At 41.9% G+C, this 26,665-nt stretch overlaps 1 protein-coding gene across 8 annotated transcripts in view; it reads right to left on the minus strand.

The window, feature by feature from the left end:
* The window catches only part of BTRC (beta-transducin repeat containing E3 ubiquitin protein ligase), a 115,026-nt gene extending 89,323 nt beyond the window's left edge, over nucleotides 1-25,703 (minus strand). For 4 of the 8 annotated variants that reach the window (XM_035329358.1, XM_035329356.1, XM_035329355.1 and 1 more), the window contains exon 1: nucleotides 25,549-25,702. In XM_035329358.1, the coding sequence (XP_035185249.1) occupies nucleotides 25,549-25,596 (48 nt within the window). In that variant the 5' untranslated portion in view covers nucleotides 25,597-25,702. Of the gene's footprint in view, nucleotides 1-9,475; nucleotides 9,545-25,548 lie in introns of all 8 variants that reach the window. The other 4 variants (XM_035329357.1, XM_035329354.1, XM_035329351.1 and 1 more) reach the window with 2 other exon arrangements.
* Nucleotides 25,704-26,665: the final 962 nt, after the last annotated feature.

A 26,665-nucleotide genomic window follows, 5' to 3' on the forward strand; every position in this document is an offset into this window, starting at 1 on the left:
CATCAGCTGTTTACCATTATCCATCCTAAGATTCAAGGCATGATACAAATAAAAGAAAAAAACACAATAACTACCCCATGTTTTCTTGTGTGCATAAAGACTTGTTAGCAAAGGCTTGCCCCAGCCTTAGTCCCTCTTCCCTGGCTGCCCCATTCCTTGGGCTCGCTCAATCTTTCGTCCTGCAATGACAAGCTAGATGAAGACCTGATTGCCACTGAAGTAGGCTTGGCAAAATAAAAGAGGTTACTTTAAATATATGTACTGAGCAAAGCATGGAAAGAGAGGCAGGAAAAGGGAGGACCGCTCTGTCAGCAGCAACGCTCGCTCACGTTGCCTCAAAATTGATGTGAGAGATGGCTCCAGTCGGATGGAGTCACTGCAAGCAGCAGCTTGGGCTCTCCATTGTGCCAGGGCAATTACAATGCTGTGTTCCTCTAAAATTGCCACCAGAAAGGAAAACATTGAAGGTCTTTTCTGCCGAACTCCCTACACCTGCAGAGGACACTGGTACTCACCATGTGCTCTCACTGCTAAGTATTATTCCAGAACTGGGAAGTACACAGTAAACAATTACCAACACCTTAGATGACTTCTGAATCTGCTCTGGTATATAACAAAATTCACATTACTGATACAGTTCTGTTACCCAGCTTAAAAAGAAGTGTAAAGTTGCACACGCACTGGGAGAAGATGTCATTGCTGTACTTGCCTGTTACCTATTGAAGGAAGCAGACTCTAAATTACTGCTGGTGACTGAAAGAGGCTTATTCACAAGCATGAACAAAAGGCCTCAGGTGCTTCAATAGAAACAGCTTGTGTGTAAATCAGATGAGTGACCCAACAGAACAACTTCATTTACAGCCTGATCTCAGAAAATCTCAACAGCCCCTGTCCCCATCCACCGAGCAAGCCACGTGTCAAATGCTCACTTTTGTACTGTCAGCTCCACAAACGAGGGACTGGCCTCTGCGTTCTCTACTTGAAAGCTGACTGACAAAATCCTCTCCTGAACTCCAGTCAATCCACATCGATTCTTCAAAACAAAGATACAGAGGCACAGAGGTTGGACTGCAGCCAAATGGGAATGCTGATACTGCTTGCTAAGTACTGGGCCGGGGTTCAGCAGCCTCTCCACCTTCCTTTCTCCCAATTGCATTAATACTTCGGATGTCTGCGCGCCTTCCTGACCCAGTGGCGCAAAGCTTTTAATTTATAACAGCTAAGCATATTTAATGGACAGTAAGTGGCATTAGATAAGGAATTATTTGACAAAATACAAATTTCTTTATCTAAGTCCTGTTCCCTGAAGTCTTGAAATATGTTTTCCCACTACAGAAACGCAGAGAACAGAGTCTGAAGCAAGTTCAGCATCCTCCTGACAGAGGCTGGTACCAGCTGCTCCACTGGTGATTAAATGGGCTCGCCTTGCTTTGAATTAAAATAGGCTGAGCTGAGTGGGCAGTGACACCGAGCTGAAGGGAAGCCATATTTTAACCTACCCAACTATCCTTGTAACTATACTGCAAGAACATTTTTTACTACATCAGATGTTTTGCCACTAATAGCCTACCCTCTATTCCAATTATTTGATGTCCTAAAGACAAATCTCGGTACACACTCATTGGCTTAACTTTTGCCACTGCTAAAAATTGGTTATTTACTTTATTTCCTGTTGCGTTACAAGATTATATGCTACAATTCCAGGCTGCTTTTTGATCAAATTTGTTCTCTTCTGGTCCTTCAGCAAATACAATATACTACAGGTAACTAACACAGTTTTAGTAAATTATGTTACAGGTCAGAAATGTATCACCTTCTCCTCTAAAACTAAGTGGTTCTACATGGGGAAAAAACTGAAGTTGTTGACCTGACACACTTTACAGCTATGGTGCACAGAAGGTGTGAAAATACAAATGTACTGAACTCACTGTAAATAGCAACAAAAAGTGAACACTAGTTTAAGGATATTTGCTTTATAAACACTTCGGAGGTCTTAATTTGACAGTAGTATAGCATGAACGCCTTTAATTGTGCCCCTTTTTTCCATACTAAAGGGCAATAACCTACTAGGCATTGCTGAACCCTGCCCTCAGCCCTGTGATAACCTGTGCATGTAAAATGCCTTTGATTTACAGGCAACGTAACATATATTTGTGCACACCATAACAAGTTAGTGGCAAAGCCAAAAAGGAAACCCATTATTTTTCCCAGTTGCTAATTTTGGTCAACTGTACACAGCAGTAACTTCAGCTGCTAACCATATCTATTTCAATCCTTTCCTAGCTCAGAATTATTCCTCTCCTAGCACCCTGTCCAGTGCTTTACGTTTTTCAACTCTCAACATAAATCAATACAATTTCTTTTTCTCCTGGGAGATGGGAATTAAGATCCTGTTCATTCAATATTCTCATTAAGGAGCACAAGCAGAATATGACACGTCAACAAGAGAAGATGAAGAATATAAAAACAGAGAAAAGGGGCTTCAGCTGTTTGGTCCCACTGATCATAAGCAATGGAAGTGGATGGGGTTGTACAAAGAGAAACAAAAACAGGGCACAATTTGTAAATATTACTAAAATTGGGACCAGAGGCGAAGAGAAGTACGAGAAATTCTACCACGCAAACCACAGCAAATAAAATAAAGGGACACTCGAAAACACAGTAAAACTAGACACACCAGACCTGAGTGATGAGACAGGTCTTTCCACATTTCATCGCTTGAAAAGTCAAATACGGGATGGCTGGGAAGTACAATTCTCCTTGAAGAAGTCTCTTTCAGAGTACTGTTTCCTGAATGCCTTTTAAGCCTAACTGTAGGAAGTGTGCCTTTGGAATTTTGATCCTTTACAATGCTTTATCAAATAAACGCTGAGATGTTACTAGGAGCCTTAATATTCATGATTATTTTATAACACAACACAAAAAACAGGAGGACAAACCCCAAACCCTTCGTGCCCACTCAGTTCGTCTTGCACTTTTTTTGGCCACATATTTAACTAAGCCAATGCCAAAAATACAACACACATCCCTTTCACACTGTGTCTGATGTGCACTATTCCTGTCACCACAGAATGCAATACATCATATAAAATATACTAGGTAAGGCAGCTGCTATTTACATTACAAATGTTGGCATCACAAAACTTAATCCCAGAAATCTGCTTCTTGCAAAAGTGATTTGGGTTTATTTCTTTGGTCTAATTTTCATCCTTTTGACCTCTCATATATACATAAAAGTTAATATACATCTTATATTTTTTCTCTCTGCTGTTCAGATAGGTATTCCCTTTGATTAAATATATGACATAGATATAAAGAAAATAAATCCCCCGGTGCCATCTGCATACTTCCACAATTAAAAATTTGCCAAATATACTTCATTTTTTAGCTTCAGTACCACTTGATCTTATTGGGCTCTTAACTATGAAAAAGTTGCATGATACAGCCTCAAAAAATCCACAAAAATGGAACAGGAATTATTTTTAGTACTTCTTTGTGGGGCTTTATTTTTTTCCTTCTCCCCCCCCCCCCCATCCAAACTGTGGATACAAAGCATGCTAAATACGTAATTACATGAGAGAGCCACCCAGCTTTCAGAGGAGCCATTTCAGTGAATTGTGTAAATAATATGCCTTTAAAAACCCTCAACATATGAATACAGATTTACCATTTATGGAGCAGTTATATACCTGAGAGACAAAAATACCCATTTAAAAAAAAATCCTGCCTAATTATGAACTTACCAAAGAGACTAGCGTGGCTCAGAGCAAATTAATACTTTTATAAGTTTCTCCAAAAGTTTGTCTTTTTTTCATTTGAAAATAATAATAAAAAAAAAAAACTTTTAAATCTAAGTCTTAATTAAGCCAAAAACTAGAGTTAGAATTTATACCTCCTTAATACTCCAGACCACTGGTTCTCTGCACTTAAAATAATGCTGATTTTCTTCGTCACTGACTTCTTGGCTGCTTTTCCACAGTAAGAAGATTAAGTTATAAAATAAAGAGGAAACTACAGTACTCCTCAGAGTGTGACCATGAGAAGGATCTCCCAGGATTCAACCAGCCCACACGCTGTCAGCTCTTCCAGCTGGTACGTACTGCACCAGAATTGTGAAGGGCAACACACAGTTGCTGTCAGAACCAGCACTTCTCACAATTTCTCAGCTTCTATTGTGTTCAGACATTTAGGCCACACGTATGGTGACTATCAGAAGTGGCGTGTTCCTGTTTTGGTATAAGAAAAGTCATTGAGCTACCTTACTAACGGACCTCGAAGCATTTTTACCATCTACGAATCAAGCAACCCAACTCCTCACTTTTGGAAAGCAGAGAGTATGTTCCTAGTTCCTGCAGAACTCTTCAGAACAATCGGGTCTCACAAATTAGGTGTTGAAACATGCTAGCAGGGTTCAAGCCCAGCACTCTTCCTGTATCCCAAACATGGGAGGTGCTGGGCTTCTTACACCCGTGTTGATCACTGAATTCAGTGCAGAGGTTTTCCCACTCACCCTAAGGCTCGTGGGCTCAGTGCATTCTGCAAGCTCTGCTGTGCACAAACAGCTCAAACCACTGGAAATGATTTCTTTTCCCTTAGCCTCCCACTTTTCATATAATTGCTCCGTAAATTTTCCTGAACACACATATTATGCAAACTCTTCTCTAATCTTCTGGTAACTCCCTAGCTTACAGTAACTTTTTACAAGAGATTCCAGTTCACTAACTGCTCTTAAATATCAAAGATAAGGTATGTAGAGAAGGGATTACATATTCAGACTATCCAAATGTTTTCTTACCTGAACAGGATCCGGGAGGATCAAATCACAGCTTTTAGGTAAATGTTTGTGAAGAAACGTTTTCCTCAAAGAGTGGTTACTGGAGTTGTTCGAGCTCTGGGATTCAAGATCAACAGAACTTACACGCCCCAGAAAGGAGACAACTTCCCAGCTATAAGGTGTATGAGATCCTCAGTTGCCAAGTGCTAGAGGGAACTCATGTAGATCATATCTGAACTAGACAATACTAATGTTTTTATAATTACAGCTCTTTAATCTGGGAAGCTGATTTATCTAAAGCAGTGCACCTGCAGAGCTTTGATTCAGATGCCATACCCGTCCTTCAGGAGCGTAACAAGTAGAGACTTGTGCGTGCTTCTTTAAGCAACAAAGATGGTGTTGTTAAAGCCAAGACCTACCCAAACTTACGAAAAGCAATCTCATCAAGGTCTACAGCATGACAACTATCTGAAGGGTTAAAATGGAGATGCTCTTGGTCTAGTTAGAGAAGAAACAGTTGCTATTAAGTTCCATCATGTCCAGAGCCTGATTTTGTCAGAACTTCTAACAATTTAAAATCTTATTATGTCACAAGAGATAAATGGAAGAGGATGAAAGAGACAGCCTGAGACTCAGCAGACCCAAAATCTAATTCTTTGAACAGGCATTCTGCATGTGCTTGAGTAAAGAGTAACACAGCATCTCAGTTCCACGTCAGCACAGCAAGGACAACAGAACCACCCTGCCTGAGAGGTGTCAGAGACCAGACTGCATCCTTAACTACGCAGCTCTGACACACAAACACCAAACACTGAACAACAGGGAGTGGAGAAGAGAGCAACAGTAAATCACTTCGGTAACAAAAAGCAAAAAGAGCAATATACTGTTTAAACATCATTGAACCTGAACGTCTATGCGGTTTAAAAAAGAATCCCTAAAACCTACTACTCTAAGAGACGAGTTGAAGCCTCCTCAGCTTGAGACACTTCTATACTTCAGGTCTGGAGTTCCATCACAAAAACTGCAGAGAAGAATCCTACGTGGGTGGAGAGATTCAATGGATGTTTTCTTAGATTTCCCCCCTATCTGTAATTTTGTGTAATTCCTGAAAATCTCTCAGGATTATTTTTATGTTATGCACACACCACACAAAAGCATTCCGAGGATAACAGGTATGTCTTTGAAGCACCTGACATTCTCAAAGTACTATATGAATGCCGAGTACTAATAGCAAACTGCAGAAAGGACGCTTATTTCTACTTTCCACCCAAGGAATTAGTATCTGGATTGTAAAAAGCATATGGAACCATCAAAAATAGAATATACGTTTTTGAAGTTAAAGAGTAGATGCCAAACGATGAAGTCAACCACTAGAACAAAATCAAAATATTTCCAATCATTGCATTTTTTTTTTCATAGGAAAGCACAGTTCTGGTGAAAGAACCCTGTTTTCACCCCAGTCCTGGTTTTTCCACTCAGTTTTCCAGCTGACTTGACTGAAGTGCAGACCATTAATATCTCAAATGCCTTGTTTGATTACGCTGGCCTTTGGAAGTACCGATCTAGTTAAGGTAGCACCAAGAATTTCCAGCATAAAACACACTTACAGGTTTATAACTTGGCTCTAAAATTTCTACTCCAGAAGACAGTAGGAGGCAGAAAGGCTCAGATGAACGCATTATATTACATATCCTGTGTGATGCACACTTGCTCACAAAGAGTATACGAAGGGAAGGGATTGGCCTTAACTCTGAATTACCACGTCTCACAAGCCACTTAAAATGATACTTCTAACCTCCCTATTAAGGCAATCAAAATAATGTTTTGCAAGTGCTTCAGCTAATTAAGAGCCTAATTTGCCCAATTTCTCACTTTGGCTTAAATCATAGAAGGCATCAATATCACGTAGGGATTGGAACATGTCTATTGATCGCACTTACACACTAGAATTACCCCCGTCCTTCCCTCAGAAGTCAATGGCAGCCTGTCGTCAAAGGGTCAGCATCTGGGGATGGGATGTTACAGGCTGCCAGCAGCACAATGCAGCCATTCGAAGACAGGATTAACCGAAGATCAAGGCCAAATAAAATAACTGGAGGTGTTTGCCTGTTTGTAAGGGATAAACTCCCAGGAAGCTTCTGGAGTAAGAAGAGCTTTCCAGGTTGTTTAAAATCCTGTTCTTAAAGCAACACACATTTCTGGCCATCGGGATTGTATTTCCTCTAGCCCACATATGAACACAACACAGCTCTCCGCTGCAGCACAGCAACATTAAATAGGAAAAGCTGCCATTAAAGGGCAGAGGGTAATGACATTAGTGTGGGCGACCCATGCTCAGGTAGTGTTCAACTATTATCTCCAGTTTAAGTAGGCTGAAAATACGCAAATCCAGCCAGCACTGTTTTTAGATAAAATTGTCAGTTTTATGGATATTTATAGTATGTGTCCAGTCTTGCAGAACTCCATCTTCCTCCACCTCATCTGTAATATAAACTGCTTTTAGCCCCCATTAATACAATGTGTTACTGGGATACTTCTCACATTCTGTGTTTGCCAGGCAGCAGATCAATACTCAGCTACGCTGAGGAAAAAAAAAAATCATTACGTTAGAATTCTTTTAAAAAGGCAGACACCAGGAGGGATAAACCTGATGCACAGACAACATTCCATCTGGATGCATACATAGATTGCTGCTTTTAAATAAAACAAAAGTGGCTTTCTTTCCAATATATGGTTTTAAAGAACCTTACAGGTAGGGCCTTTGCAAAACAGCCTGACCTCAAAAATTAACCTCTCTGCTTAGGAGAGCTCTTCCTTTTGATCAAAAATTGCCACCCTTTGTATCCACTCCCTTACCCATATACTTCCCGTGGTGAAATCATGGCACTCGAATGGGAACAAGAAAGCTATTTCCAAGACAGCATCTGCTGGTGACACAAGCTCAGGTTTGTAACTTTTGCTTGGATCAAGGAGGAGTAAGGAGATTTAAGATAAAGGCTTTAGGACCAATAACAGTAAACCAAACACCAAAAGGAAGGCAGCCACACGGAAAAGTATAAAAATGTGCAGGTTCTTTTATTATTTGAGCTTGCCTAATGTGAAATTCGCTAACTGAACATTTCATGGTGTTTTTTCTTTTTCCCTGAATATTTTTCAGAGGCAAAAATGCACATATCCCACCCGCATCAGAGCGCTGATAACACAACATAGCATGAACAGATGCAGGTCTGTTTGCCTCAGAAGTAAAAGAAAACAGAAAAGCCACACAGACCTCTCCCTATTGTTCTCGCAACCTACCACATAAGAAAAACTGATGCCATGCCCCATAGGTCAACAAACTTGAGCTCTGAGAGACGTTAATTGCAGAGCTGAGATTCCTCTGAGACACCTTGCCTGCAGCTCAGCAAAGTTTAAATCAAGAGAACATTAGCTCCGGTGTCCCAGCTGACCTTCGCTAGTGGGGACTTCCAGACAGAGAGGGATGGGCTCTCAGAGAGAAGCTCCGAACCACGCTTTGTCTTTGCAAGGCATCACTCATCTGAAGGACTGGTTTGCAAATGTACTCCGGGACTCAACGCCCAACTTTTTATAAGCATTCGAGCTCTTCTCAGTTTCCCAGAAGGCGATGTAAACTGAGAGCAGCGAGCAACTTGCACAAACACGTCACCAGTTACTACTTGGAAGATACTCAGACAAGACTAGAGAGGCTCAAAGCCATCCTGTTAACACCTGCAGTGAAACTCGGGTGTTTCAAGGTTCTGTGCTGCTGTTGGTTTTAATTCTCTCCTGCTCCACACAGGTGACTTGTCTCTTTGTTTCCGTTGGGCTCACAGCGCCACGGATCCTTTCACCACCGCTTTTCATCATTTTCCCAACTCCAGTTGCCACGACAACAGGATGCAGCTTATCTGTGCTGTTTTCATATTTCCAGCTTTTGTTGCCATAACAACACAGTATTTCTGGCTTTCGACAGAAACAGCAACTTTAAGCCCCGTATACCGAAGGACACCGGATTCTCTCGCGAAGGTACACATATGATGAAGAGATTGATACAGGCAATTTGTAAATTAAGCCATTTTTTTCTGAAGGGGGAATTTTTCACCCGCAAAAGTGAAAAAGCTGACAGCAATTGCTAGAGGCAGACTGCTGAGACAACTAAAGCCTGGCCTTTAATAACAGCCGGAGCAATATAGCGCTGGGCCGCTTCTGAGTGGGGAGTCCCCACAGTGTCAGATTGTGTCAAACTGCACAATTGTTATGTGATGTGAGTGAGTGTCCGCACTTGTTTCACCCAGTCAGACCTGAATTAGACGCTTGATGCAATTCTCTCGTGTTTTAACCCATTGGCCTCACCATTATTACCAGCGCCGCCGCCACGCAGCTTTGTGTTTGAAGGCGCGTTTTAATTCTGTAATTTGAGCTGCTGTTGCAGATTTCTTTTCTGACTCTGATCCTTTCTGCTTTCAGGTGACTGCTTTTTGAACTTTTATTTACAACGAGTGCACATTCAGAAGACTTGTGAGAAAAATGTTATACAAACACAGCATGCATAAACACAAAACAGTGATGGCTATGAAGGGTATCAGCTAACATGGCACTGTAACTTCATTATACCCTCATTTATGTACTTCACTAATGAGACAAGCACAGGTGTCCAACACAGTCCCTCACATGAGATGAATAACAATAATACAGTCCAACCTGCTTTAGCCATGCTTGGTATCCAGAAGATAAAAGTTGGAATCCATCTTTTGGCATGTGTATTCGGGGCTAGGAGAGAATAGACATAGAGACCTCCTTTTACACCAGGACCTAGCTAACCTAAGGCTAAATTCTGGAGTATTTTAAACAATGCAGATTTTATTTTATTTACAAAAAATGTGAATGTTTAGTCCCCAGATTTTGTTTATTACCTCTGGTATCAGAGTGTTTAGAAACACTCTCCTAACAAATCCACCACTTTAAAAAAAAAAAAAAAAAAAAAAATTTCCACCTTCTTACATTTCAGCTGGGTACACAGAGATATTTCTTTAAAATTCCCACACAAATGTACTTGGATAAGCACAGCGGCTGTGGTGGATGCAGCACCAGAGACTGCCTTTAATGCTTTTGCCAATGTGTAAAGCTAAATGATACCAAAACAGCAGCAGTCAGGCTATGAGAGCATTTCTACAGTCCCTCAACGATCAGACCAGACACAGGACAGTGTGAAAGGATCATGGAAAAACTTTGGAAAGGTACAGTCTTAACATGGGAATAGCAGGAAACCACACTCGCACGCTATCATAAATTATTCCTCAAACTGAGAGGCAAATGTAAACTCCTCCCCTTTTATTGAGTCCATGCTTATCAGGTTGAGGAAAAGGCAAGATATCCAGTCACTCTGGAAGCACAAAACATATAGTGTAACTTACAAATAAAGAAATGTAACAAAAACAAAACATTACCTGTCATAATATTCATTTGCAGTTCAAAGAGTCTCAAAATTTGCAAAACTATTTGAATTCGACCATGTCCCCCCAAAAAGAGATGCTTAGGAACTAAAGTCACACCTGAGCCACAGAACCAGACAGGACACACTCAGACACCACGTTCACCATCTTTTTTTACTCCTGGCAATTACTTCACCGTCCCTTTCTTAATTCACTGTAAATTTCCCTCCAAAACAGCAGACGCATGTCCCCACGTCTCCTTCTGGAAACATCTCCCTGACTTTCAGAATAGATCTGTTCAAGGTGAGTTTATTCCCATTTGTTCCTGTGTCAACCCAGTATTTTGTTTGTTCAAACTGCGTCCACCTTGGTACTTGTAACAGTAGAAATTAGAACTGGTTAGGGGAAAAATGCGTCAGCACTGAATGACTAATATTCACAGCTATGGCAGGGAGGCAGTTCAGCCTTGGAATTGGAAACAAAACATGAACTGGAACATACTAAAATGTTCCCTGTAAAGAGAAGTACACATACAGGATTTCAAAATATACTTTGAACCTTAGTTATTTTTGCTTCTCCTCAGATGAAATTGAAATCCTCCTAAATCTTTCAAAATACTTGTAAGATTATGCCCTGGTGTCCTAGCCTGTAAACTCTGTTAAACATGATTTTTAATAACCACTGTTGTGCTGATAAATTAAAGTCAAGTACATCTGGTTATGGTATTCACCTGCTGAGTTTGGACTTGCAATGCTTAACACATTAACAAACCGTGTTTTAGGGGACTCCTTACACAGCTAGAAGCATCATGCTCCAAGACCTAATCCTTAGTTCAGCACTAACTTCATGGGTGGTTAGTCTCTCTACTGCTGTAAAATGAGGACAACGCTTATTTAACCCACCTCACAGGTCTGCTGAGAGGAACTGCTGACATCCCTACGTGCTTTGAAAATGGAAGAAACCACACGACGTCCTACCTATCTAGCAAGAATGCTACAGAAACCCACATTTTACATCTGGCTCAAGTGCTTCGGTTGCTTTTTCAAAGTTGTATAGTGTGGTATACCTAACAAGGGGAAAAAGAAAAAAAACAGCCTTCATAAACAAGCAGAAATAACGACCTTTTGGTTAAATCAGTGTCAGGAGTAAAGACCTGAATACCAGCATCAGATCTGCCCAGGTCCACACAACAAATCTGTGAAAAATGACCCCGCTTCTTTCCCTGTTTCGGTCACCTGGCCTGCAAATTAAAGAATAACAGTAAAGCTTCCTCTTACGACTGGCAGGCTGCTTAACGTTTGTAAAGCCCAGCAGCCTGAAGAAGTTTGAGTAACTGATTTAAGAATTATTTAAACCATTTAATTTGAAGATCCTGGTGCTGCAAACATGTACGTATATTACCAGATCTTTTGCAACCACCAGGATTACTCCCATGCAGAAGTGTCTCCAACAACAAAGATAACACCGTATTTTGAATTATACAACTCTTAGCGACACTAATTCTTTGTGACTTCATTGCTTGAGCACCAGCAGTAAAAGTAATTAGGACTTTCAGCAGATTAGCAACTACTGTAAACTTGATTTATTTTTCAATACTGATGAGTTAAATACACAAACAGGAGAAACCAAGAGCCATCACCGTACTTGCAAAAGCACCTCAGTGAAGCACGTCTCCTCTAGATTTGATTGGCTTATCCCCATTAATTAAAAATAATCTATGCAGAAGAGAAGTAAATCTTACCAGTACAAGGTACGTCACTCCCCACATGTGCTGCTTATTCTGTTAAAGTGGGATATGTGCACAGGTGAGCCCTCATCCACATCAAGTGCAAGCAGTGATGGAAAAGCATAACTTAAATAAAATCTCTGGAGCTCTAATTCATCAGCATTTAACTCATATACACTCACCATTGGCTAAACTTTATTTTACAACCAGTCTCCTAAATGTTGCCTTTGGTTCTCAGAGCCACACTGTGAGTGACCCCAGGAATTTCTTCTTCAGCACAGACAAGCAAGTACATCTGGTTAAACCTTCCTGAATTTCTGTGTCCAAATGACAGAAGACACGCAACTGCAAATGACAGAAGAGGAACCCATATGTACCTTTAAAGGTTTTAAAAAATATTTTTTTTAATAAATTAAAAAAAAATTAAACCACCCTTCTTCCCCTGCCAGCCTTTAAAAGCTCTGGAACACTGACAAATATCTTGTTTGAAAGTTGTAGTATTTTATCAATCAACACTAAAATCCTCCAGAGTTACGACCCATTCAAGGCAATTCTATCAGCGACACAATTAATTGCCCAGCAAGATGTACTCATTTTTGGATTTTCATGAGCACACACTGTTTATGTTCATCATTGCAATATCATTCAGAAGTGTGATACTATTTTCTTAGTGTCTGCTCCAGCATTTTCCATGACTAGAAGTTAGGCTCCTACATTTTTTCCTCTCTTTTTCAATACCCACCCCTGTGCTCACCTTCCTCAGAAGTAACTTGGCAAGCACTCTAACTGCTAACTTCTACCTTGTGGCTTTTTTCCAACCCTTAACTGACATCTTTCCTTTAGCAATCCACTCTTCCCTTTTCAATCCATTTGATTTCTGCCGTCCCCAGCAAGACCTAGAACAAAATGATTTCTGAGAACAAGTCAGTAATTTAATATTCAGCGGTACCCTCTTCCCTTCCCTAAAAAGGCTGATTTTTAGAGGACATTTAATTACAGGCCTGAGTTCCTATTTTCTAAGCCTAAACACAACCCCTGAAGGCTTACAATATTTGAGTCACAGCTGGAGCTGCGGTTACTATACAGTTTAAATATCAGCCTCTTTACTGTGCAATTTGTTTTGAAAATCAAATCAGATGCCGTGTCATAAACAAGTGCTAATTAAGTACTGAGCGGAAATTGGGCTTTTTTGTGCAAGAAGGGTTCTTAAATATCTGCATCTTCACTTCCATAAGAAAAGATAAATATGTCAGAGCGATAATTATAAAGTGAAACCTACTATGGTACGTGCGGAGCAGTACTGCTGCCTCTCCGTTTTATCTGCTCCCACGTAAGAAGAAATAAGGGGGGAAATGAGACTTGTATGAAATATTTGTTAGTACTAAGGATTTTATGAATCTGATCATAGAACCCATAATGCTTCCTTCCCCCTCAAAGAGGACACCAACTCTGGGTTTCCATCACGTACCATTCAAGCAGGCAAGCTAAACCCATCGCTCTCTGTCACCGCAGAGCAGCTGTAAAGCTACTTATATTTTCCTTCCTTTTAAGTTATGATCTATACCCAAGTATTTATTTGAAGATAACATTGCATTCATTAGATATAACACCTTATTTTGATAAATACCAAGTGAAGAAGAGGAATAATGCATTTTAATACTCTGAAGGTTGCCTCTGAGTAACAATATTCACGACTCCATTAACTAAGAGGCTCGTGGCTACAACGGCAGAATTAGATCTGTCACTCACTGATGCGGGAGGGCATGGCCAGTTGCACTGAAGATTGTCCAGGTGAGATGACTTTCACAGTAAAGAAAAATATCCCCTGTGGCCTAGAACTTGTTAATGAGTTTGTATGCATTACAGCAATAAATGGGATTCCTACTACACAACATACTGTCTCATGGCGCAGATACCTTATTCCACTGCCCAAAGCAGCGCTCAGAATAAGGCACTGTTAAATCTGCAGACTCTAATTCAACAGAAACAGATGGGATTTCAATTTCTTTCATTATTATTAGGAGAGAAATCCACCAACTCTCTGATACTAAAACCACAGGCTGCTAACATTTAAGCATGCAGTTTGTGGGGTTTTGGGGAAGGACTGAAGGACACCGAGCTGGTTGGCAGATCTCACAATCCGATCCATGAACTCCTTCTCATGGACGCAGCACTGCCGAGCAGCGGGCTCTGCCTGGAAGCTTCATGAATTCACCGCACACGGTGAGCACAGCTACTCTAGTTCTTCAGTGAATTTGTCTGGAGTGTATTGACCAGGATACGTTCAAAACCAACTTATTGGCAAGCGCGTATTTCTATTCCTTGACAGATAAGAAGACAAGCTTTTATAGCCTGCAAGAGCTGCAGCTACAAGGAAAGCTACTTCAGTAACACGAAACATCAGGATACCTTCTTAAGGGCTCACAGGAATACTAAGCTACAGCATTCAAAACCAGATGGAGATCTGTGATGACACTCCATTAATCTTAGGACAAAGTAACAGCAAGCTCTGTGAACATGCTTGCTATTACAGCATAAAGACATCCTCCTCGTGCCCATGCATAAAAGCATCCCTGATTTCACAACCACTTGACATTTCACATCTGAAATCAAAGTTCAGCCCCTTCAAGACTACAAAAACTGATGGTGAAGTGAAACTACATGTCTCATGTTACTGTCTCGACTTGTGCTGATTATCCAACAAGAACAGTGGCGTCCATTATGTACAAAAGAGAAGGCAGAAGCTTGTCTAAATCTCAAGAAAATTAAGACAGTGCCTTCTAAAGCAGCATCTTGTCTCTTTTTCCTAAACCCATATAAAAGCTGGAAAGCTCATCCTGGATACTACCTTCTCACTACGACTCAAGAGCATCAGGAATAAAAAATTTTGTGTTTCAGAAAAAAAATAAAGCCAAGGTGAACAAAATTAAGGAGTCTGGAAAACTATGATTTCCATAATCAGTAAAAACCTCTAGCACTTTTACCTTCCTGACTTCCTACTCAGTTCCAGGTAGCAGACCAAAAAAGCATACAGAAGAGATGGGTTAGAGATCTGTGCCAACTATCCTGCAAGGAAATGTGCATTTCACATTAAGCAGACTTTTTTTTTTTTTTAAAAAAAAAGGAATACAATTATTTTTTTTCTAAAGAAATTGAAACGCTTTTGAGAACAGAATCCAGCATTCAACCACAACATTCTGGTTAGCTAGTCAGTCCTCTGAATACACAACACTCCAGCCAAACACTTCCCCGTTCAATAAAATAATCAAAAGAACTTCCATTTTGCAAAAACAGCCATTCTGTCCCAATTAATTCCCCCCACCAAGCACTGTGCTACAATTACGACATGGAACCTATTCACTCCTCAGTAACTTGGAGCCCGTAACTCATTGCTCGGAGTTTTTACCAGGACGTATTCAGTCTCCTGTCCTAATCTAAATGCCCTGTACTAAGGTCAGCTCCACGATGGTTCTCAGCTCCTCAAGACTGGCCCAAGGTACAAATGCTCCTTTGCCTGGCTTGACGAGAGGAAACACTTCCTCAAAACAAGGAGTACCAAGGGAATACATTGTCTTGGAGGAAGGATTACGGTGCAAGAATGAAGCAGAAGTAACTGAAGATACCTAATGGGAGGTCTCTTGCAGCATGCTCTTGGAGAATAAATACTTGTAACAAGACTAACCATAACGAGTCTGAAACATTGCACGATTGGCTGACCAACCTTTAGAAAAAAATAATGGTAATAAATACAGACACGAAGAAACCAGTACATACCATCTCCTAAGAAAGGAAATCTACCAAGACCAAGTTCTGATAACTATTGCCAAAATGAAGAACTCACCATGGGAGGCCGAAGTAAATCTACTCCCAATTTAGAACAAATTAGAATTAGTGCTAGACTAACCCAATCTTCTTCTTTAAGAAGATCACCGAAGTCCAGACAAATTAGAAGTAGTTAAGCATTTGATAGATGACACGTAGGAAGTTACTGGTTAAAATGAAGAGGATTAGGATTAATACCAGAGTGGTAAGGAGGATAAAAAACTAAAGAGGGCTGAGGATCACACATTATTTTGAAAAAGGAGAACCACTGAGCTGTACAATTTGATCCTTGTTGAAATCAATTATTAATCTTAGAATTAATGTTCAGATATTCTCATTAATCACTAAAAAAAGAATTAGCAATGCACTGATTAAATTTGCTGATAAAGTCAAGAGACATCATAATACACAGGGCACAGCATCTTGAAGATTTGAGTAACACAACTAACACAAGATGTATATAAATCAAAAACTAAGATCATTCCCATTATTCCCTAGGCACTCAGAAACTGAGAAAAGGGGAAAAGGCCTAGAGATATGTTCAGAATCATTAGACAGCGATGGTTCACCAGTAAATGAAGCCACAAAAACAGAAAACACTACTACAGGATGTATAATATGAAAAGTTCCCTGTAGAAATAAATTAGTAGGAATGCTTTAGTACAAGGAACCCATAAAACCTCTGTGGAATACTGTGCATAGCTCTGACCACTCCTGTTCCACATAGATTAATCAAATTCTGCAGCTGTTTAAAAAGATCTGCTAAGATGATAAAATGTTAGAGGAAACATCCCATGAGGGAAAGCAAAAGGAAGAAAAAAATCCATCTCAGAGAATAGGAGGATCCAACTGCTCCCCACAAATATATCCAGATGAGCACACAGGACCAAGAAGAGCCGTTTAAGCTCAAGAACACTGACACAGGAACAAATGAGAATGAATTAGCCATGAATGAAGTTAAGCTGGAAAGTAAGAATGAGGATTCTAGGTATCAAAGTACTACAGTTTGGAATAGCCCTACAATACTGTACCAAAGAAAATTCTACTCATTTAAGAAACTGCTTTGGGTAGGTTGCAAAAGAGACTACAGAGTACAGCCAACACAAGGAATTTGAACCCATGCTCGGCAAAACCTGCTCCAATGCCACATGGAGATCTTTCCTGTCACTACAGGGCTCTGTACTGCTTTGCCTCTATATAAAGTCTTATTTTTCAGGTCAGTGAGATACGGGTATATATGATTATCCTCTTGTAAGTGGAGAAGTCTCAGGACATTTCTGCTGGTTTATAAAAAACAGCTGTGACAAAGTACAAAAACAATGCACTATGCTGGAGTCATCCAAGTCAAAAAGAGGAAGAGAAGGAAAGGAGTTACGAAAAATGCAGAGGGAATGTAGTTTTTTTTTTCTTTTAGACCTATTAGCAACAGAAAACACCTTCTGTCATACTTGAAGAGGGTGTTAACATTGTCTAGGTTTCTTCAGAAAACTGTTGAGATGCTTCCAAGAAGCATCTTCTAAAATGAGACTGATCCCTGCTTCTTGAGACTACACCCACTTCTCGTTGTTCTAATTTGCAGGAGATGAATGATGGCTGGCTGCATTCCTCAGTTCTGTTGAGAGCTTTGGCATACAAGAAGGAAGAGCATTCAGCAGATCCAGCGAACCACCCCTCTGGAGAATCACAGCATCTTCCTATCAGACAGGAATTTGAAGGCCAGCTATCCATAAACTAAAAGCAACTCCCACATAACCACAGCTCTGCTCTGCATCGCTCTCACAATAAAACACAAATGACGTGCGTGGAGAGGGAGCGGTTGTGCTGTATGACAGACTTCCACACTAGACCATTTTTCTCTGAAGCAACTAGAGACTGCTTTGGCTGCCAAATGGGGCAAGCCTGGAAACTTCAGATTTCCTTTTCCAGCCAGAACGCAGTCAAGCCCTGCTTTGTACCCACGCAAAGACCACCATCACCTTTCTCCTGAGTATTCAGTCCATCCTCCTCCTTTTGAAAAACCTCATAAACTGTAAGATGCCCTTAGATTCAAGAATCAAGAGAGCACTCCTACAAACTGCAAGAATCTACATGTGGGCATAAAGTCAGGTGATGGAAAAAGCCACACCAGAATCCGGCACTCGCTAGAATTTGGGAGACCAAATTCCCTTTCTACAATCTTCATCAGATCTATTTTGCTACAGATGCTTCCAAAGAGGATGGTGTAGACAGCCAGACTACAGTTAGAGGTATGCTTCATGCTGTCCTGCTAACGGACATCTGGACTTGAGAAACTCATTCCTTCAAAGTGTGTCCCTGCAATGTTTCCTTTCTTATCATGGGATGAAGAAAATGAAACCAGCACCAAAGCTCTTTGCTTCAGCCAGTCTGAACTGGTTACTCCAGTAGATTCTGCCAAGAGGTTGCATGGCTCCTGCTCGCAGACCTGTCCTTCCCTTGGGAAGGCTGGAAGGACCCCTTGCCACGCTTCCCCGTTCTTCCTCGTCCTCTCCTTCCTGCCGCTCTCACCAAGACAATGGAAAGACCCTGTTTCAGCAGTGGGGAGAAGGAAAATTAAATCAAATCCTATCAGTTCGTAGTGCAGAGCACTAAAATCAGCAAATTTACGATCTTTTGTTTCTGAACAACGTAATTATGGAAAAGTGAAAGAATTTAAAACAAGAAGCCTCCATTGCAGCTTCTGGCATCACAGCTACCAAACCGGGCTGCGCACATAGAGCTGCAAGCAGGCTGGGCACCCATTGGCAAATGGAACCACGGAACTTGCAAATGAAGGAGAAAAAATGAATTTTAATGCAGTTTTTAGAAATACTTGTCATTGTTTCAGCACCGCCATTTAGTGAATGGGACCGATTTCTCTCTCAGTAGGGGATGGTATTTTAATGATGTAACAGTGCACTTCCCAGAAGAAAGACAAGCCTCATGAGGCAGATTAAAACAAAGAATATTCAGATCCCATTAAAAACAGACAGTTTCAAGCCATTTTAAAAATTAATTTTGTTTAATGATAAAATGTGTTATCTTAACAGGTGGTTAGCCAATTGTAAAATTAACCAAAACATGGTTAGAAGCACAGGGGTAGCTCTTAGAACAACTGGTTTCTTTTGATTCTTCCTACTCTTATCAGGGTACCGCATGACCCTACACAAATTCCTCCCGGTCATGACCCCAGGCAAATTTCTGAGCTTCAGTTTCCTCTTCTGCAAAGCAAGGGTAGTACGTGGCCAACACCAGAGTGCCTCAAGGACTCAGACAAAAAAAAAAAATAGAAAGTAGAGTTGTTTAATAAGCAGGATAAGCAGGACACATTCAATGTAAATCCCAAGACGTTTATTTCCCAACAGTTACTGTGGAACCCGGTTTTTCTCAGCGCTAATCAGCATCTCCATCAAACGAACAGCTTCACGTTCGATCGCCTATTAATTATATTTTGAGCACCTACCATTTAGCTGCAGCCACTGGACTCTGCTATGCTGCAACTCATTTGCTGTTTCCACAGCTAGCAAATGCTGCATTCAGCCCCTCTGTGCTAAAGCACTTGAAATATATAAATAATATGCCTTGTTGAGCATCTCCTGAGTTGTAGGAAGGAGGAAATGAGGAAGACTGGAGAAAATACCATTAGAAACACCAGTTGGCCACTGAGCATGCTTAAATACTACACACGTCTCAGCAGCACACATGGAGGTTTGAGATGACACAATGTAAACAGACAAGCAAGGAAACAGGGATAGCTTATCCCACTTCCACTGCTGAATTTAGTATGACAACTTTTATAAAATAAAATCAAGTGGCTCAGCTTGCTGGCTGTATATGTGGTTACTCATACCTTAAATGCTGTTGTAGTGATCACTCAGAAAATGAATATGCCACAAAATGCATCTATGCAGATGAGAAGAGTCAGTGGAGTCCCATCACTCAACTCACTGAAATTTCATAATTTTTAGGTATAACTGACTTTCCCTGTAATAAAAGGACTTTTCAATAACAAGCTTTATGGTACAAACAACTACCGGCAGAGTAAAATTAAAAAAAAACTGGATGAGCACATCCACTTGACAAGACACCCAGTCAGCATTTGTACCACAGCAAACACTTGCTCCTCTCCACTTTAAATGTTTTTATAGCTTGAAGTGAATTTAAATCAGATTAGAACATGAAGCTTCTCCTGCCATTTAATTTCTAGTCTCAAATCACTTTCCCCAGCTCAGTTAAGTGCTCACACTGAAAACAAACAATGGGAAAGCACTGGGTAACTTTACCTTTTCATCTCACTCACTGCCCAGAGATCAGAGCTTGTTTGGCCACTGGAAACGCTCTGATCAGGTTCTGTTGGGTTGGGTTTGTTTCCTCCCCTCCTCTCTCATTAAAGATCACCTCTTGAAGAGGCAATCTCCAAATACGGCATACTCCACACCTTACCTCTGGAGACAATACATAACTACACAACGTTTTTTCTTCTTCCTCGGAAATCCTCCTTACATCTTGCCATCTCCCAAACCACTATGAAGTATGAAGAACGTTGAGGCCCCTGCACGTATTTTTATCTTCTAAAGATTATTTGGGAAAACCTTTGCCTAACCAAACTCTGTGGCTAGAACAGCCTGCTTTATCTCACTAATGAGAATGATAATTTAGTACCAAATACTCATGAGGAATTATAGCTCTGCTGACTGGCAAATAATTTGCCAAGGCAGATTAGTTTAGCTGCATAAAATAAATATCCACCTGCACATACTAGTACTAATCAGGGCGTGAAATTAAACTTTTTATTCAGTGGGAAATAACTGCTGCAAGGCGGCGATTTAGTCTGAGAAGCAAATATTAAGGTCAGCCTATTCTCTCTGATGTTTATAGTATATATAATAGTGCAAAGAGCACGGTGCAACAAATTCTGCTTTTTAAGTCTATGAAACTAAATACTTCAGTGATGCGATAGCAAATTTGCCATTTGCTTTTCTAATTGCACACATTTAATGGAGCAAAGTGGCTGAACTGAAACATTACCAGAGAAGCGAGGGTAAAGTTACCGAAGTACCAAAGGCCTAACCCAAGTGCAGAAAAAACTACAGCACAAAGATTTTGGGGCAGAAGAGAAAGAAATCAACACCTTCCTTGCAACATACTAGTTCCAACAAATGCTCAAACTAAGAAAATGTTATTTCAGGTCTACTGGATAAAACGACTAAGTATATATTTAATACTCAAGCAGGATTTTAAATCCCGTTTTTAGGAAGTAACTCTGCTATCCCAGCTGTTTTACCAAATTACTCTCATTGCCTTCATGCCAGCCTTGTTTTGGGTGCTCAGGATTCTCTGCCAAAGTTACCACAACGCAAGCGTGCTACTAGGAAGGTGGTAAGATTCTTAAAGCAGTTATGAAACAACAGCTAACAAGTCCTAGGTCTTTAAAATCTGAGTCCTACTGATACCATAAATCATCCAAGTTCAGTGTAAATGGAACCTCTCAAAAGTAGAAGGTTTTGTCTATCTGTTCTGTGTGTATGTATGGAGATAAATACATATACATGAATAAGAAGAGAAGGAAAAAAATAACCCAAATAACCCAGGGATTCCAAGTCTGTTACCTTTCAGCCTCCAACTACACTGACTGTTCCTTACTGTGTTGTCCTCCAGTTAAGCAGAAGCTCCTGCAAGCATGGTAATAACAAAATTAAGGAACTTAAGGGTTTTCTCACAGACAAAAAAAAAAGAACAGATGCATCTTAAAAAACCCTGACTTTGCTTCTTCTGTGACACTGGAAGGTAATATCAGGACCTCCTAGAGTCACGTTGCCCAGAAATAAAAGGAAAACACTAACAGGGGTGAAGTGGAAAAAGAGCCTCAAGAGAACACTATTATCAACATCTTCCTATTTACAAGCCAGGAAATTAAATGAAGTATTGCAAATTGGTTCATTCAGAAAAACCAAGAAAGTGAAACTGCATTAAATATCAGGTTATTGCTTGACAAACCATCCTAGCTAGGATCCCACACTGGTCAGGTACAGCTCCAAGCACTGCTAATTAAACACAGCTGAAGTTGTCACTAGTCCATTCAAGAAAACAGATGTTGCTTCATAGAGCCTTGATATTTTTTTTAAATACCTTTCAAAATGAGGAACAAAAAATATGAACTCTTATAAAAAGGGCTTTATTGTATTTTTATAGCATATTACATACCTTATAACAATCATTCCGTTAAGTGTGAATGTCAGTTTTATTTTCTGTCCCTTTTTTCCTGGCTATTTACAAGCTTTGTAAGAATTGTTCCTTAATTAAGTCTAAACATAGTTTTATATAAATGGATTCCTGGAATTAAAAACGTTCAGACTTAAGAAATGATTGTTACAGAGACTGTAACAGGCCGTAAAAAAGAATGCCACTTTAAACAAAGATTTCTCATTTTAATTAAAAAGATAATCATCAGAACATTCGTACACTTAACAGAACCATTTGAAGCTACTTCGAAAAAATATCTCCTATTCTATGCAGGGATATGTAGTTCACTTTATATGACATTTAATCAAAGTCTCAGTTGAGCCTATTGCACTCAGGCTTTAAATACTGTATCTACAGTTTTAAACACTTCATTCAAATATGGAAGTTACTTATTGAGCACCTCATTCCTAGCGCTTCTGTAAATGGTTATGACAACAGAAATCCCATATTCTTGAAAGAATAAAGAAAGAGCTCTGTAAGGCATGTTTCTGTTGATGTTGTAGGTTGGTTGTTGTTTTTTTGTTTGTTTTAAAAGCAATGGGCATATCTGTCTCTTCTTTTATCTTATACATCACTCTCTTAAAACACTATACTTTATGAACAGCACAGTTTTTTCTCTATAAAGGAACATGAAAAGGCGCTGAGATGAAGTGAGACAGATCCCACCCCAGTAAAACCCTTGGTGCAGTTGCAGAACAGCAGACTATATAATTCATAATAACGTATTTTAAATCCATAAGCTGGCTTTCACTCAAAAGAAGCTCTGGAAGATGGCATGTGGACTGCACGACAGAGAAGACTCATTCACCAGCAGATACAGCCATCCCCGGTGAGCAGCAGCGTAGTATTGCATAACGCTAATACACAGCAGTTCAGTGTCACAAATAACTTAGGCCTCCTTGAAATATAGGAGCAAACTGAGCAGGCAAATGAAGTTAAATGAATTACTTAATGCTGCAATCATGAGGTTACAGATGTTGTAGCTGAACACACAACTGGAGAGCCGGTAGCAGCTATTAGCTAAATGCAATATTACTGCACTGGCCAGTAAGCAAGCCAATACCAGCCAGGGAGAACAAGGCCGCCTTTTAGTCTCGTCAAAAAGGTTACACACACAAGCACGCAGGAAAGACACAGTCAAGTTTGTCTTTCAAGGCATCAAATATAGATACTTGGATGAAGTTTCCACATGGCATTTTTCCATTAGCGTTAGACAGTAAAAGAAAAATTGAATCACCAGGTCTGTCTTGCCTGATACCTTGTGACTCAGGAGAAATGCTCAAAGGCACTGCCAAAAATTAGGTACTGTCATTTTTAAGCAGAAAAAGTAATATTTGCTAGAGAAGCCCAAAAATAACACCACCTACATGGCTTGCTTTCAACATGAAATGAAACCTAGCAGTAATCCAGATCAAAAAACAAAGCCAGAAACTGGAAAGACAATAGGCCTCACGCCTACAGAAGATGTTTGAGTATTTCCCTAGGATGACATGGGTCGCACCTTGGTGGTTAGGAAACTCTCAGGGAAAACTCAGTAATTAACAGCAAAACCCACCTCAACCCAAGCTGCAACCACCTAGCGAGGAAGCAGAGCACGAAGCGCATCACGCAGTCGGGTAATTCTCCGCGAATGATTCAGCATTAGCTGCGAAGACCTGCTACCTCCACGCAGCTAATTGTGCCCCTGCCATTGCTGCAGCGCCTCAGCGCTGCGAGGCAGACACAACAAGAGGCTTTCTAGCAGAGCCACGCTGGTATTTACCGCTGATAGGATCTCACTTATCAGAGCAACCGACCTGCGCCACACCCCTACGAACGGCAAGGAGAACACTGAAGGCCTCACCGAGTCTGACAAATACGCTTCTTCATCAACATAATTATAACGAGAAGCGTACTAGATGGATATTTACTAAAGCAAAAGCCTGAGATGTGTTAACAAAAGCCTTTCTCGCTCTTCCGTCACCTGTAAAAAACACCTTAAAAGTTCAATGGGGACAGAGGGAAGCTCCGTCTTCCATTGCACTTTTTACATGCATTTTGCATTTGAGGCATATTTTAATAAAACATGAAGGAACTTGGTTTAGCTTTTAGTTCCCAGTACAGCCTGGTCCTTGGTAATTCTTCCCTTTATCTGGAGCTCTTAACAGATGCAGCTTCTGTAAGAGCAGCTTTCTCTCACGCTCAGGTCTCTCCCTGGTGTCAGGGAGCTTTATTATGCAGGCGGAGCAGAGCCAGCTGCAAGACAGACAGGGAATCCCATGAGATAGGGCCTGGTACCTGATGAAGATCTCAAATGCCTGGACCAAGGCCTCAGGTTGGGAATCGTAGCTCAGAGGGTGAAAAAAGCAGCCCAGGAGACGTCAGTGTAACACACTCACACTGTTGTTTGGCAGAAGGCAGAAACTTCTGCAGAAACTTTTCAGGATATGAAACTCGCTATCTCGCTGCAGGTTGTAATTACCAAGCCTGGCCAAACACAAGCGCGACAGGATCTGGGACACTCCTTTGGCCAATCGCACACCAGCGAGGGTGGGTTACTATTACTAATTGCTACCCTGCCCATTTAGGTATCCATAGCATTTTCTCACTTCGCTGAGCTGAGGCTCTATAAATCCGACAGACTTCAAGACCATTAGCAAAAGGGTCAAGAAGTCTCAGGAGAAACAAGTTCTACAGGATTAGAAAAGCAGAAGCCCAACAAGCGTGGCAAAGCTCAACTAAAAACCAGAATTTGCAGCGAGCATTTCCTCAGTTTCATTCTGGGCATATGTTCTGGAGGTTTAATAAAGTTGCTCCTTCTTGATGAGCTTAGATTTAATTCTGTGCAACTGGAAGCACTAATCCAAAACAAACTTTCAGCAAGCGTTGCCAGTCGTTTCAGTGATATCTTCAGGGAAAGAGCAGTGTGGGGCACCCGAAATTTACATTCAGTTCAGTTGGCACCAGTCTGGTTTCATTTCTAAGTCTCCTGTTCCTAACCAAAAGGTTCAGGAATATCAACAATAAAGAAAAAATGAATTAAACTGGAGTTTAAGCATACCAGGCCTCAAATCTAAGTTAAGTAGGCACATCTGAGGAGCAGCGTGGATGCTGGTACCCCCAAGGCCGCTTTCCATGCCAAAGGCCAGCTCACAGACCTCGGCCGCTCACGGTGGCTACCAACGACATGCAGCAGGAGGAAGATAAATTTGCGGGTCGCTGCTTAGGGCTCTCAGAGCAGGGAAACGCAAAGTAAAACTGCGGGGGGACGGCGTGCGGCACAGAAGCGCTGCCTGGAGCTCCCAAACCAAGAGGAAAAACCCCACAAACCCCCCCAGAGCCCCACAGCGCCCCCCCCCGCCCCCTCCTCACTCGAGTTAATCCCCCCAGCCCCCAACAAGGCACCACAAGGGGACCCCCCCACAGGCAGCCCACCCCCCCAGATCCCTCAGGGCCCCGCTGGCCGCCCCCCAGGCCCAGCACGCCCCGTGCCCCCTGCCCCTCTCCCCCCCTTCACCCTCCTCACCCCCCCACACGCACCCCCAGGTGCTCCCCCGCGCCCCCCAGCCCCTCACCATGAACTTGAGGGCCTTCTCCTGCAGCACGGCCTCGGCCGGGTCCATAGTCCTCCGCCGGGCCCGGCCCCGCCGCCGCCGCCCCCTCCTCCCGGTGCCAGGCCGCAGCCAGCGCACACAGGAACCTGCGCTGCCCCCCCCACCCCTCTCCGCCTCGGCCTCCCCCCCCTCCCTGCCCGCCCGCACGGCTCATGCGCCGCCCGTGGGCCCACGGGAAATGGAGTCCCCGGCCGCGCTGCCGGCAAGGGGATGGGGCGGGCTGAGAACTACAAAGCCCAGAGGGCGTTTCGGAGGGGGGCACGCCGGGAGCCGGCTGGAGCCTGCGCTGCCGGTGGAAGGAGGGGTTGATGGGAGTTGTAGTGCGGGGAGGGGGTGACGGTGTAACTTGAGGGCGAGGGCTGAGGGGAGGCCGCGAGTGGGGCCCAGAGGAGCCCCTTTTCTGGGGACGTTTGGGCCCTTTCTAGCCCCAAATCGCCCCACGGCCCCCATGTCATGGCCGTGCCCCTTTTCCAATTAGTGCCCACACACACGTTCCCCATGCCTGGGGGAGTCAAATCCAATTACGCAGCCCCAGACGCCACCTGCCATTAGTCCCAAGCGCGGCGGTGTACATCAAACCAACACCAAAAACCCTCAGCGACTTGAACACTGGCAGAACGTTGGGCCGAGGAGGCCATCGTTGCTCCTCGGCAGTGCAGCGTGACCTGGGGAGACTTAATCCCCATCAGATTCCCCTTCTGTGTCAAGCAACAAACAAACAAACAAAAAGGAATCGACCGGCAGCCCTTTGGGCACAGCTGCACGCAGGCAGGAGGGTGTTTGTCAGACCCCTCCCGGCCCTCTTTAATCTCCTCAGGAGCACACCAAACAAGAGCGGCTCGCTCTTTGGCAGCCACTGCTTCTAATCCTCTCAGTTTTGTTAATTTTGTCTAATCTCTTTCCAATTTGCCTACATTTCCTACAGTCTGCCCAAGAGCTGGAGCCTCTTCACATGGAGGAGCAGAGCGGAATTAGCTCCTCTATCTTTAGCGCTATTTATAAGAACCTGATAAAATTTACCTTTCTCTATGGCAAGCATAACACTGATTCCTATGCAGATTGTGATCCAGGAAAACAC

Source organism: Oxyura jamaicensis, chromosome 6 (genome assembly GCF_011077185.1).
Source record: "Oxyura jamaicensis isolate SHBP4307 breed ruddy duck chromosome 6, BPBGC_Ojam_1.0, whole genome shotgun sequence".
In the NCBI taxonomy this organism is placed as follows: domain Eukaryota; kingdom Metazoa; phylum Chordata; class Aves; order Anseriformes; family Anatidae; genus Oxyura; species Oxyura jamaicensis.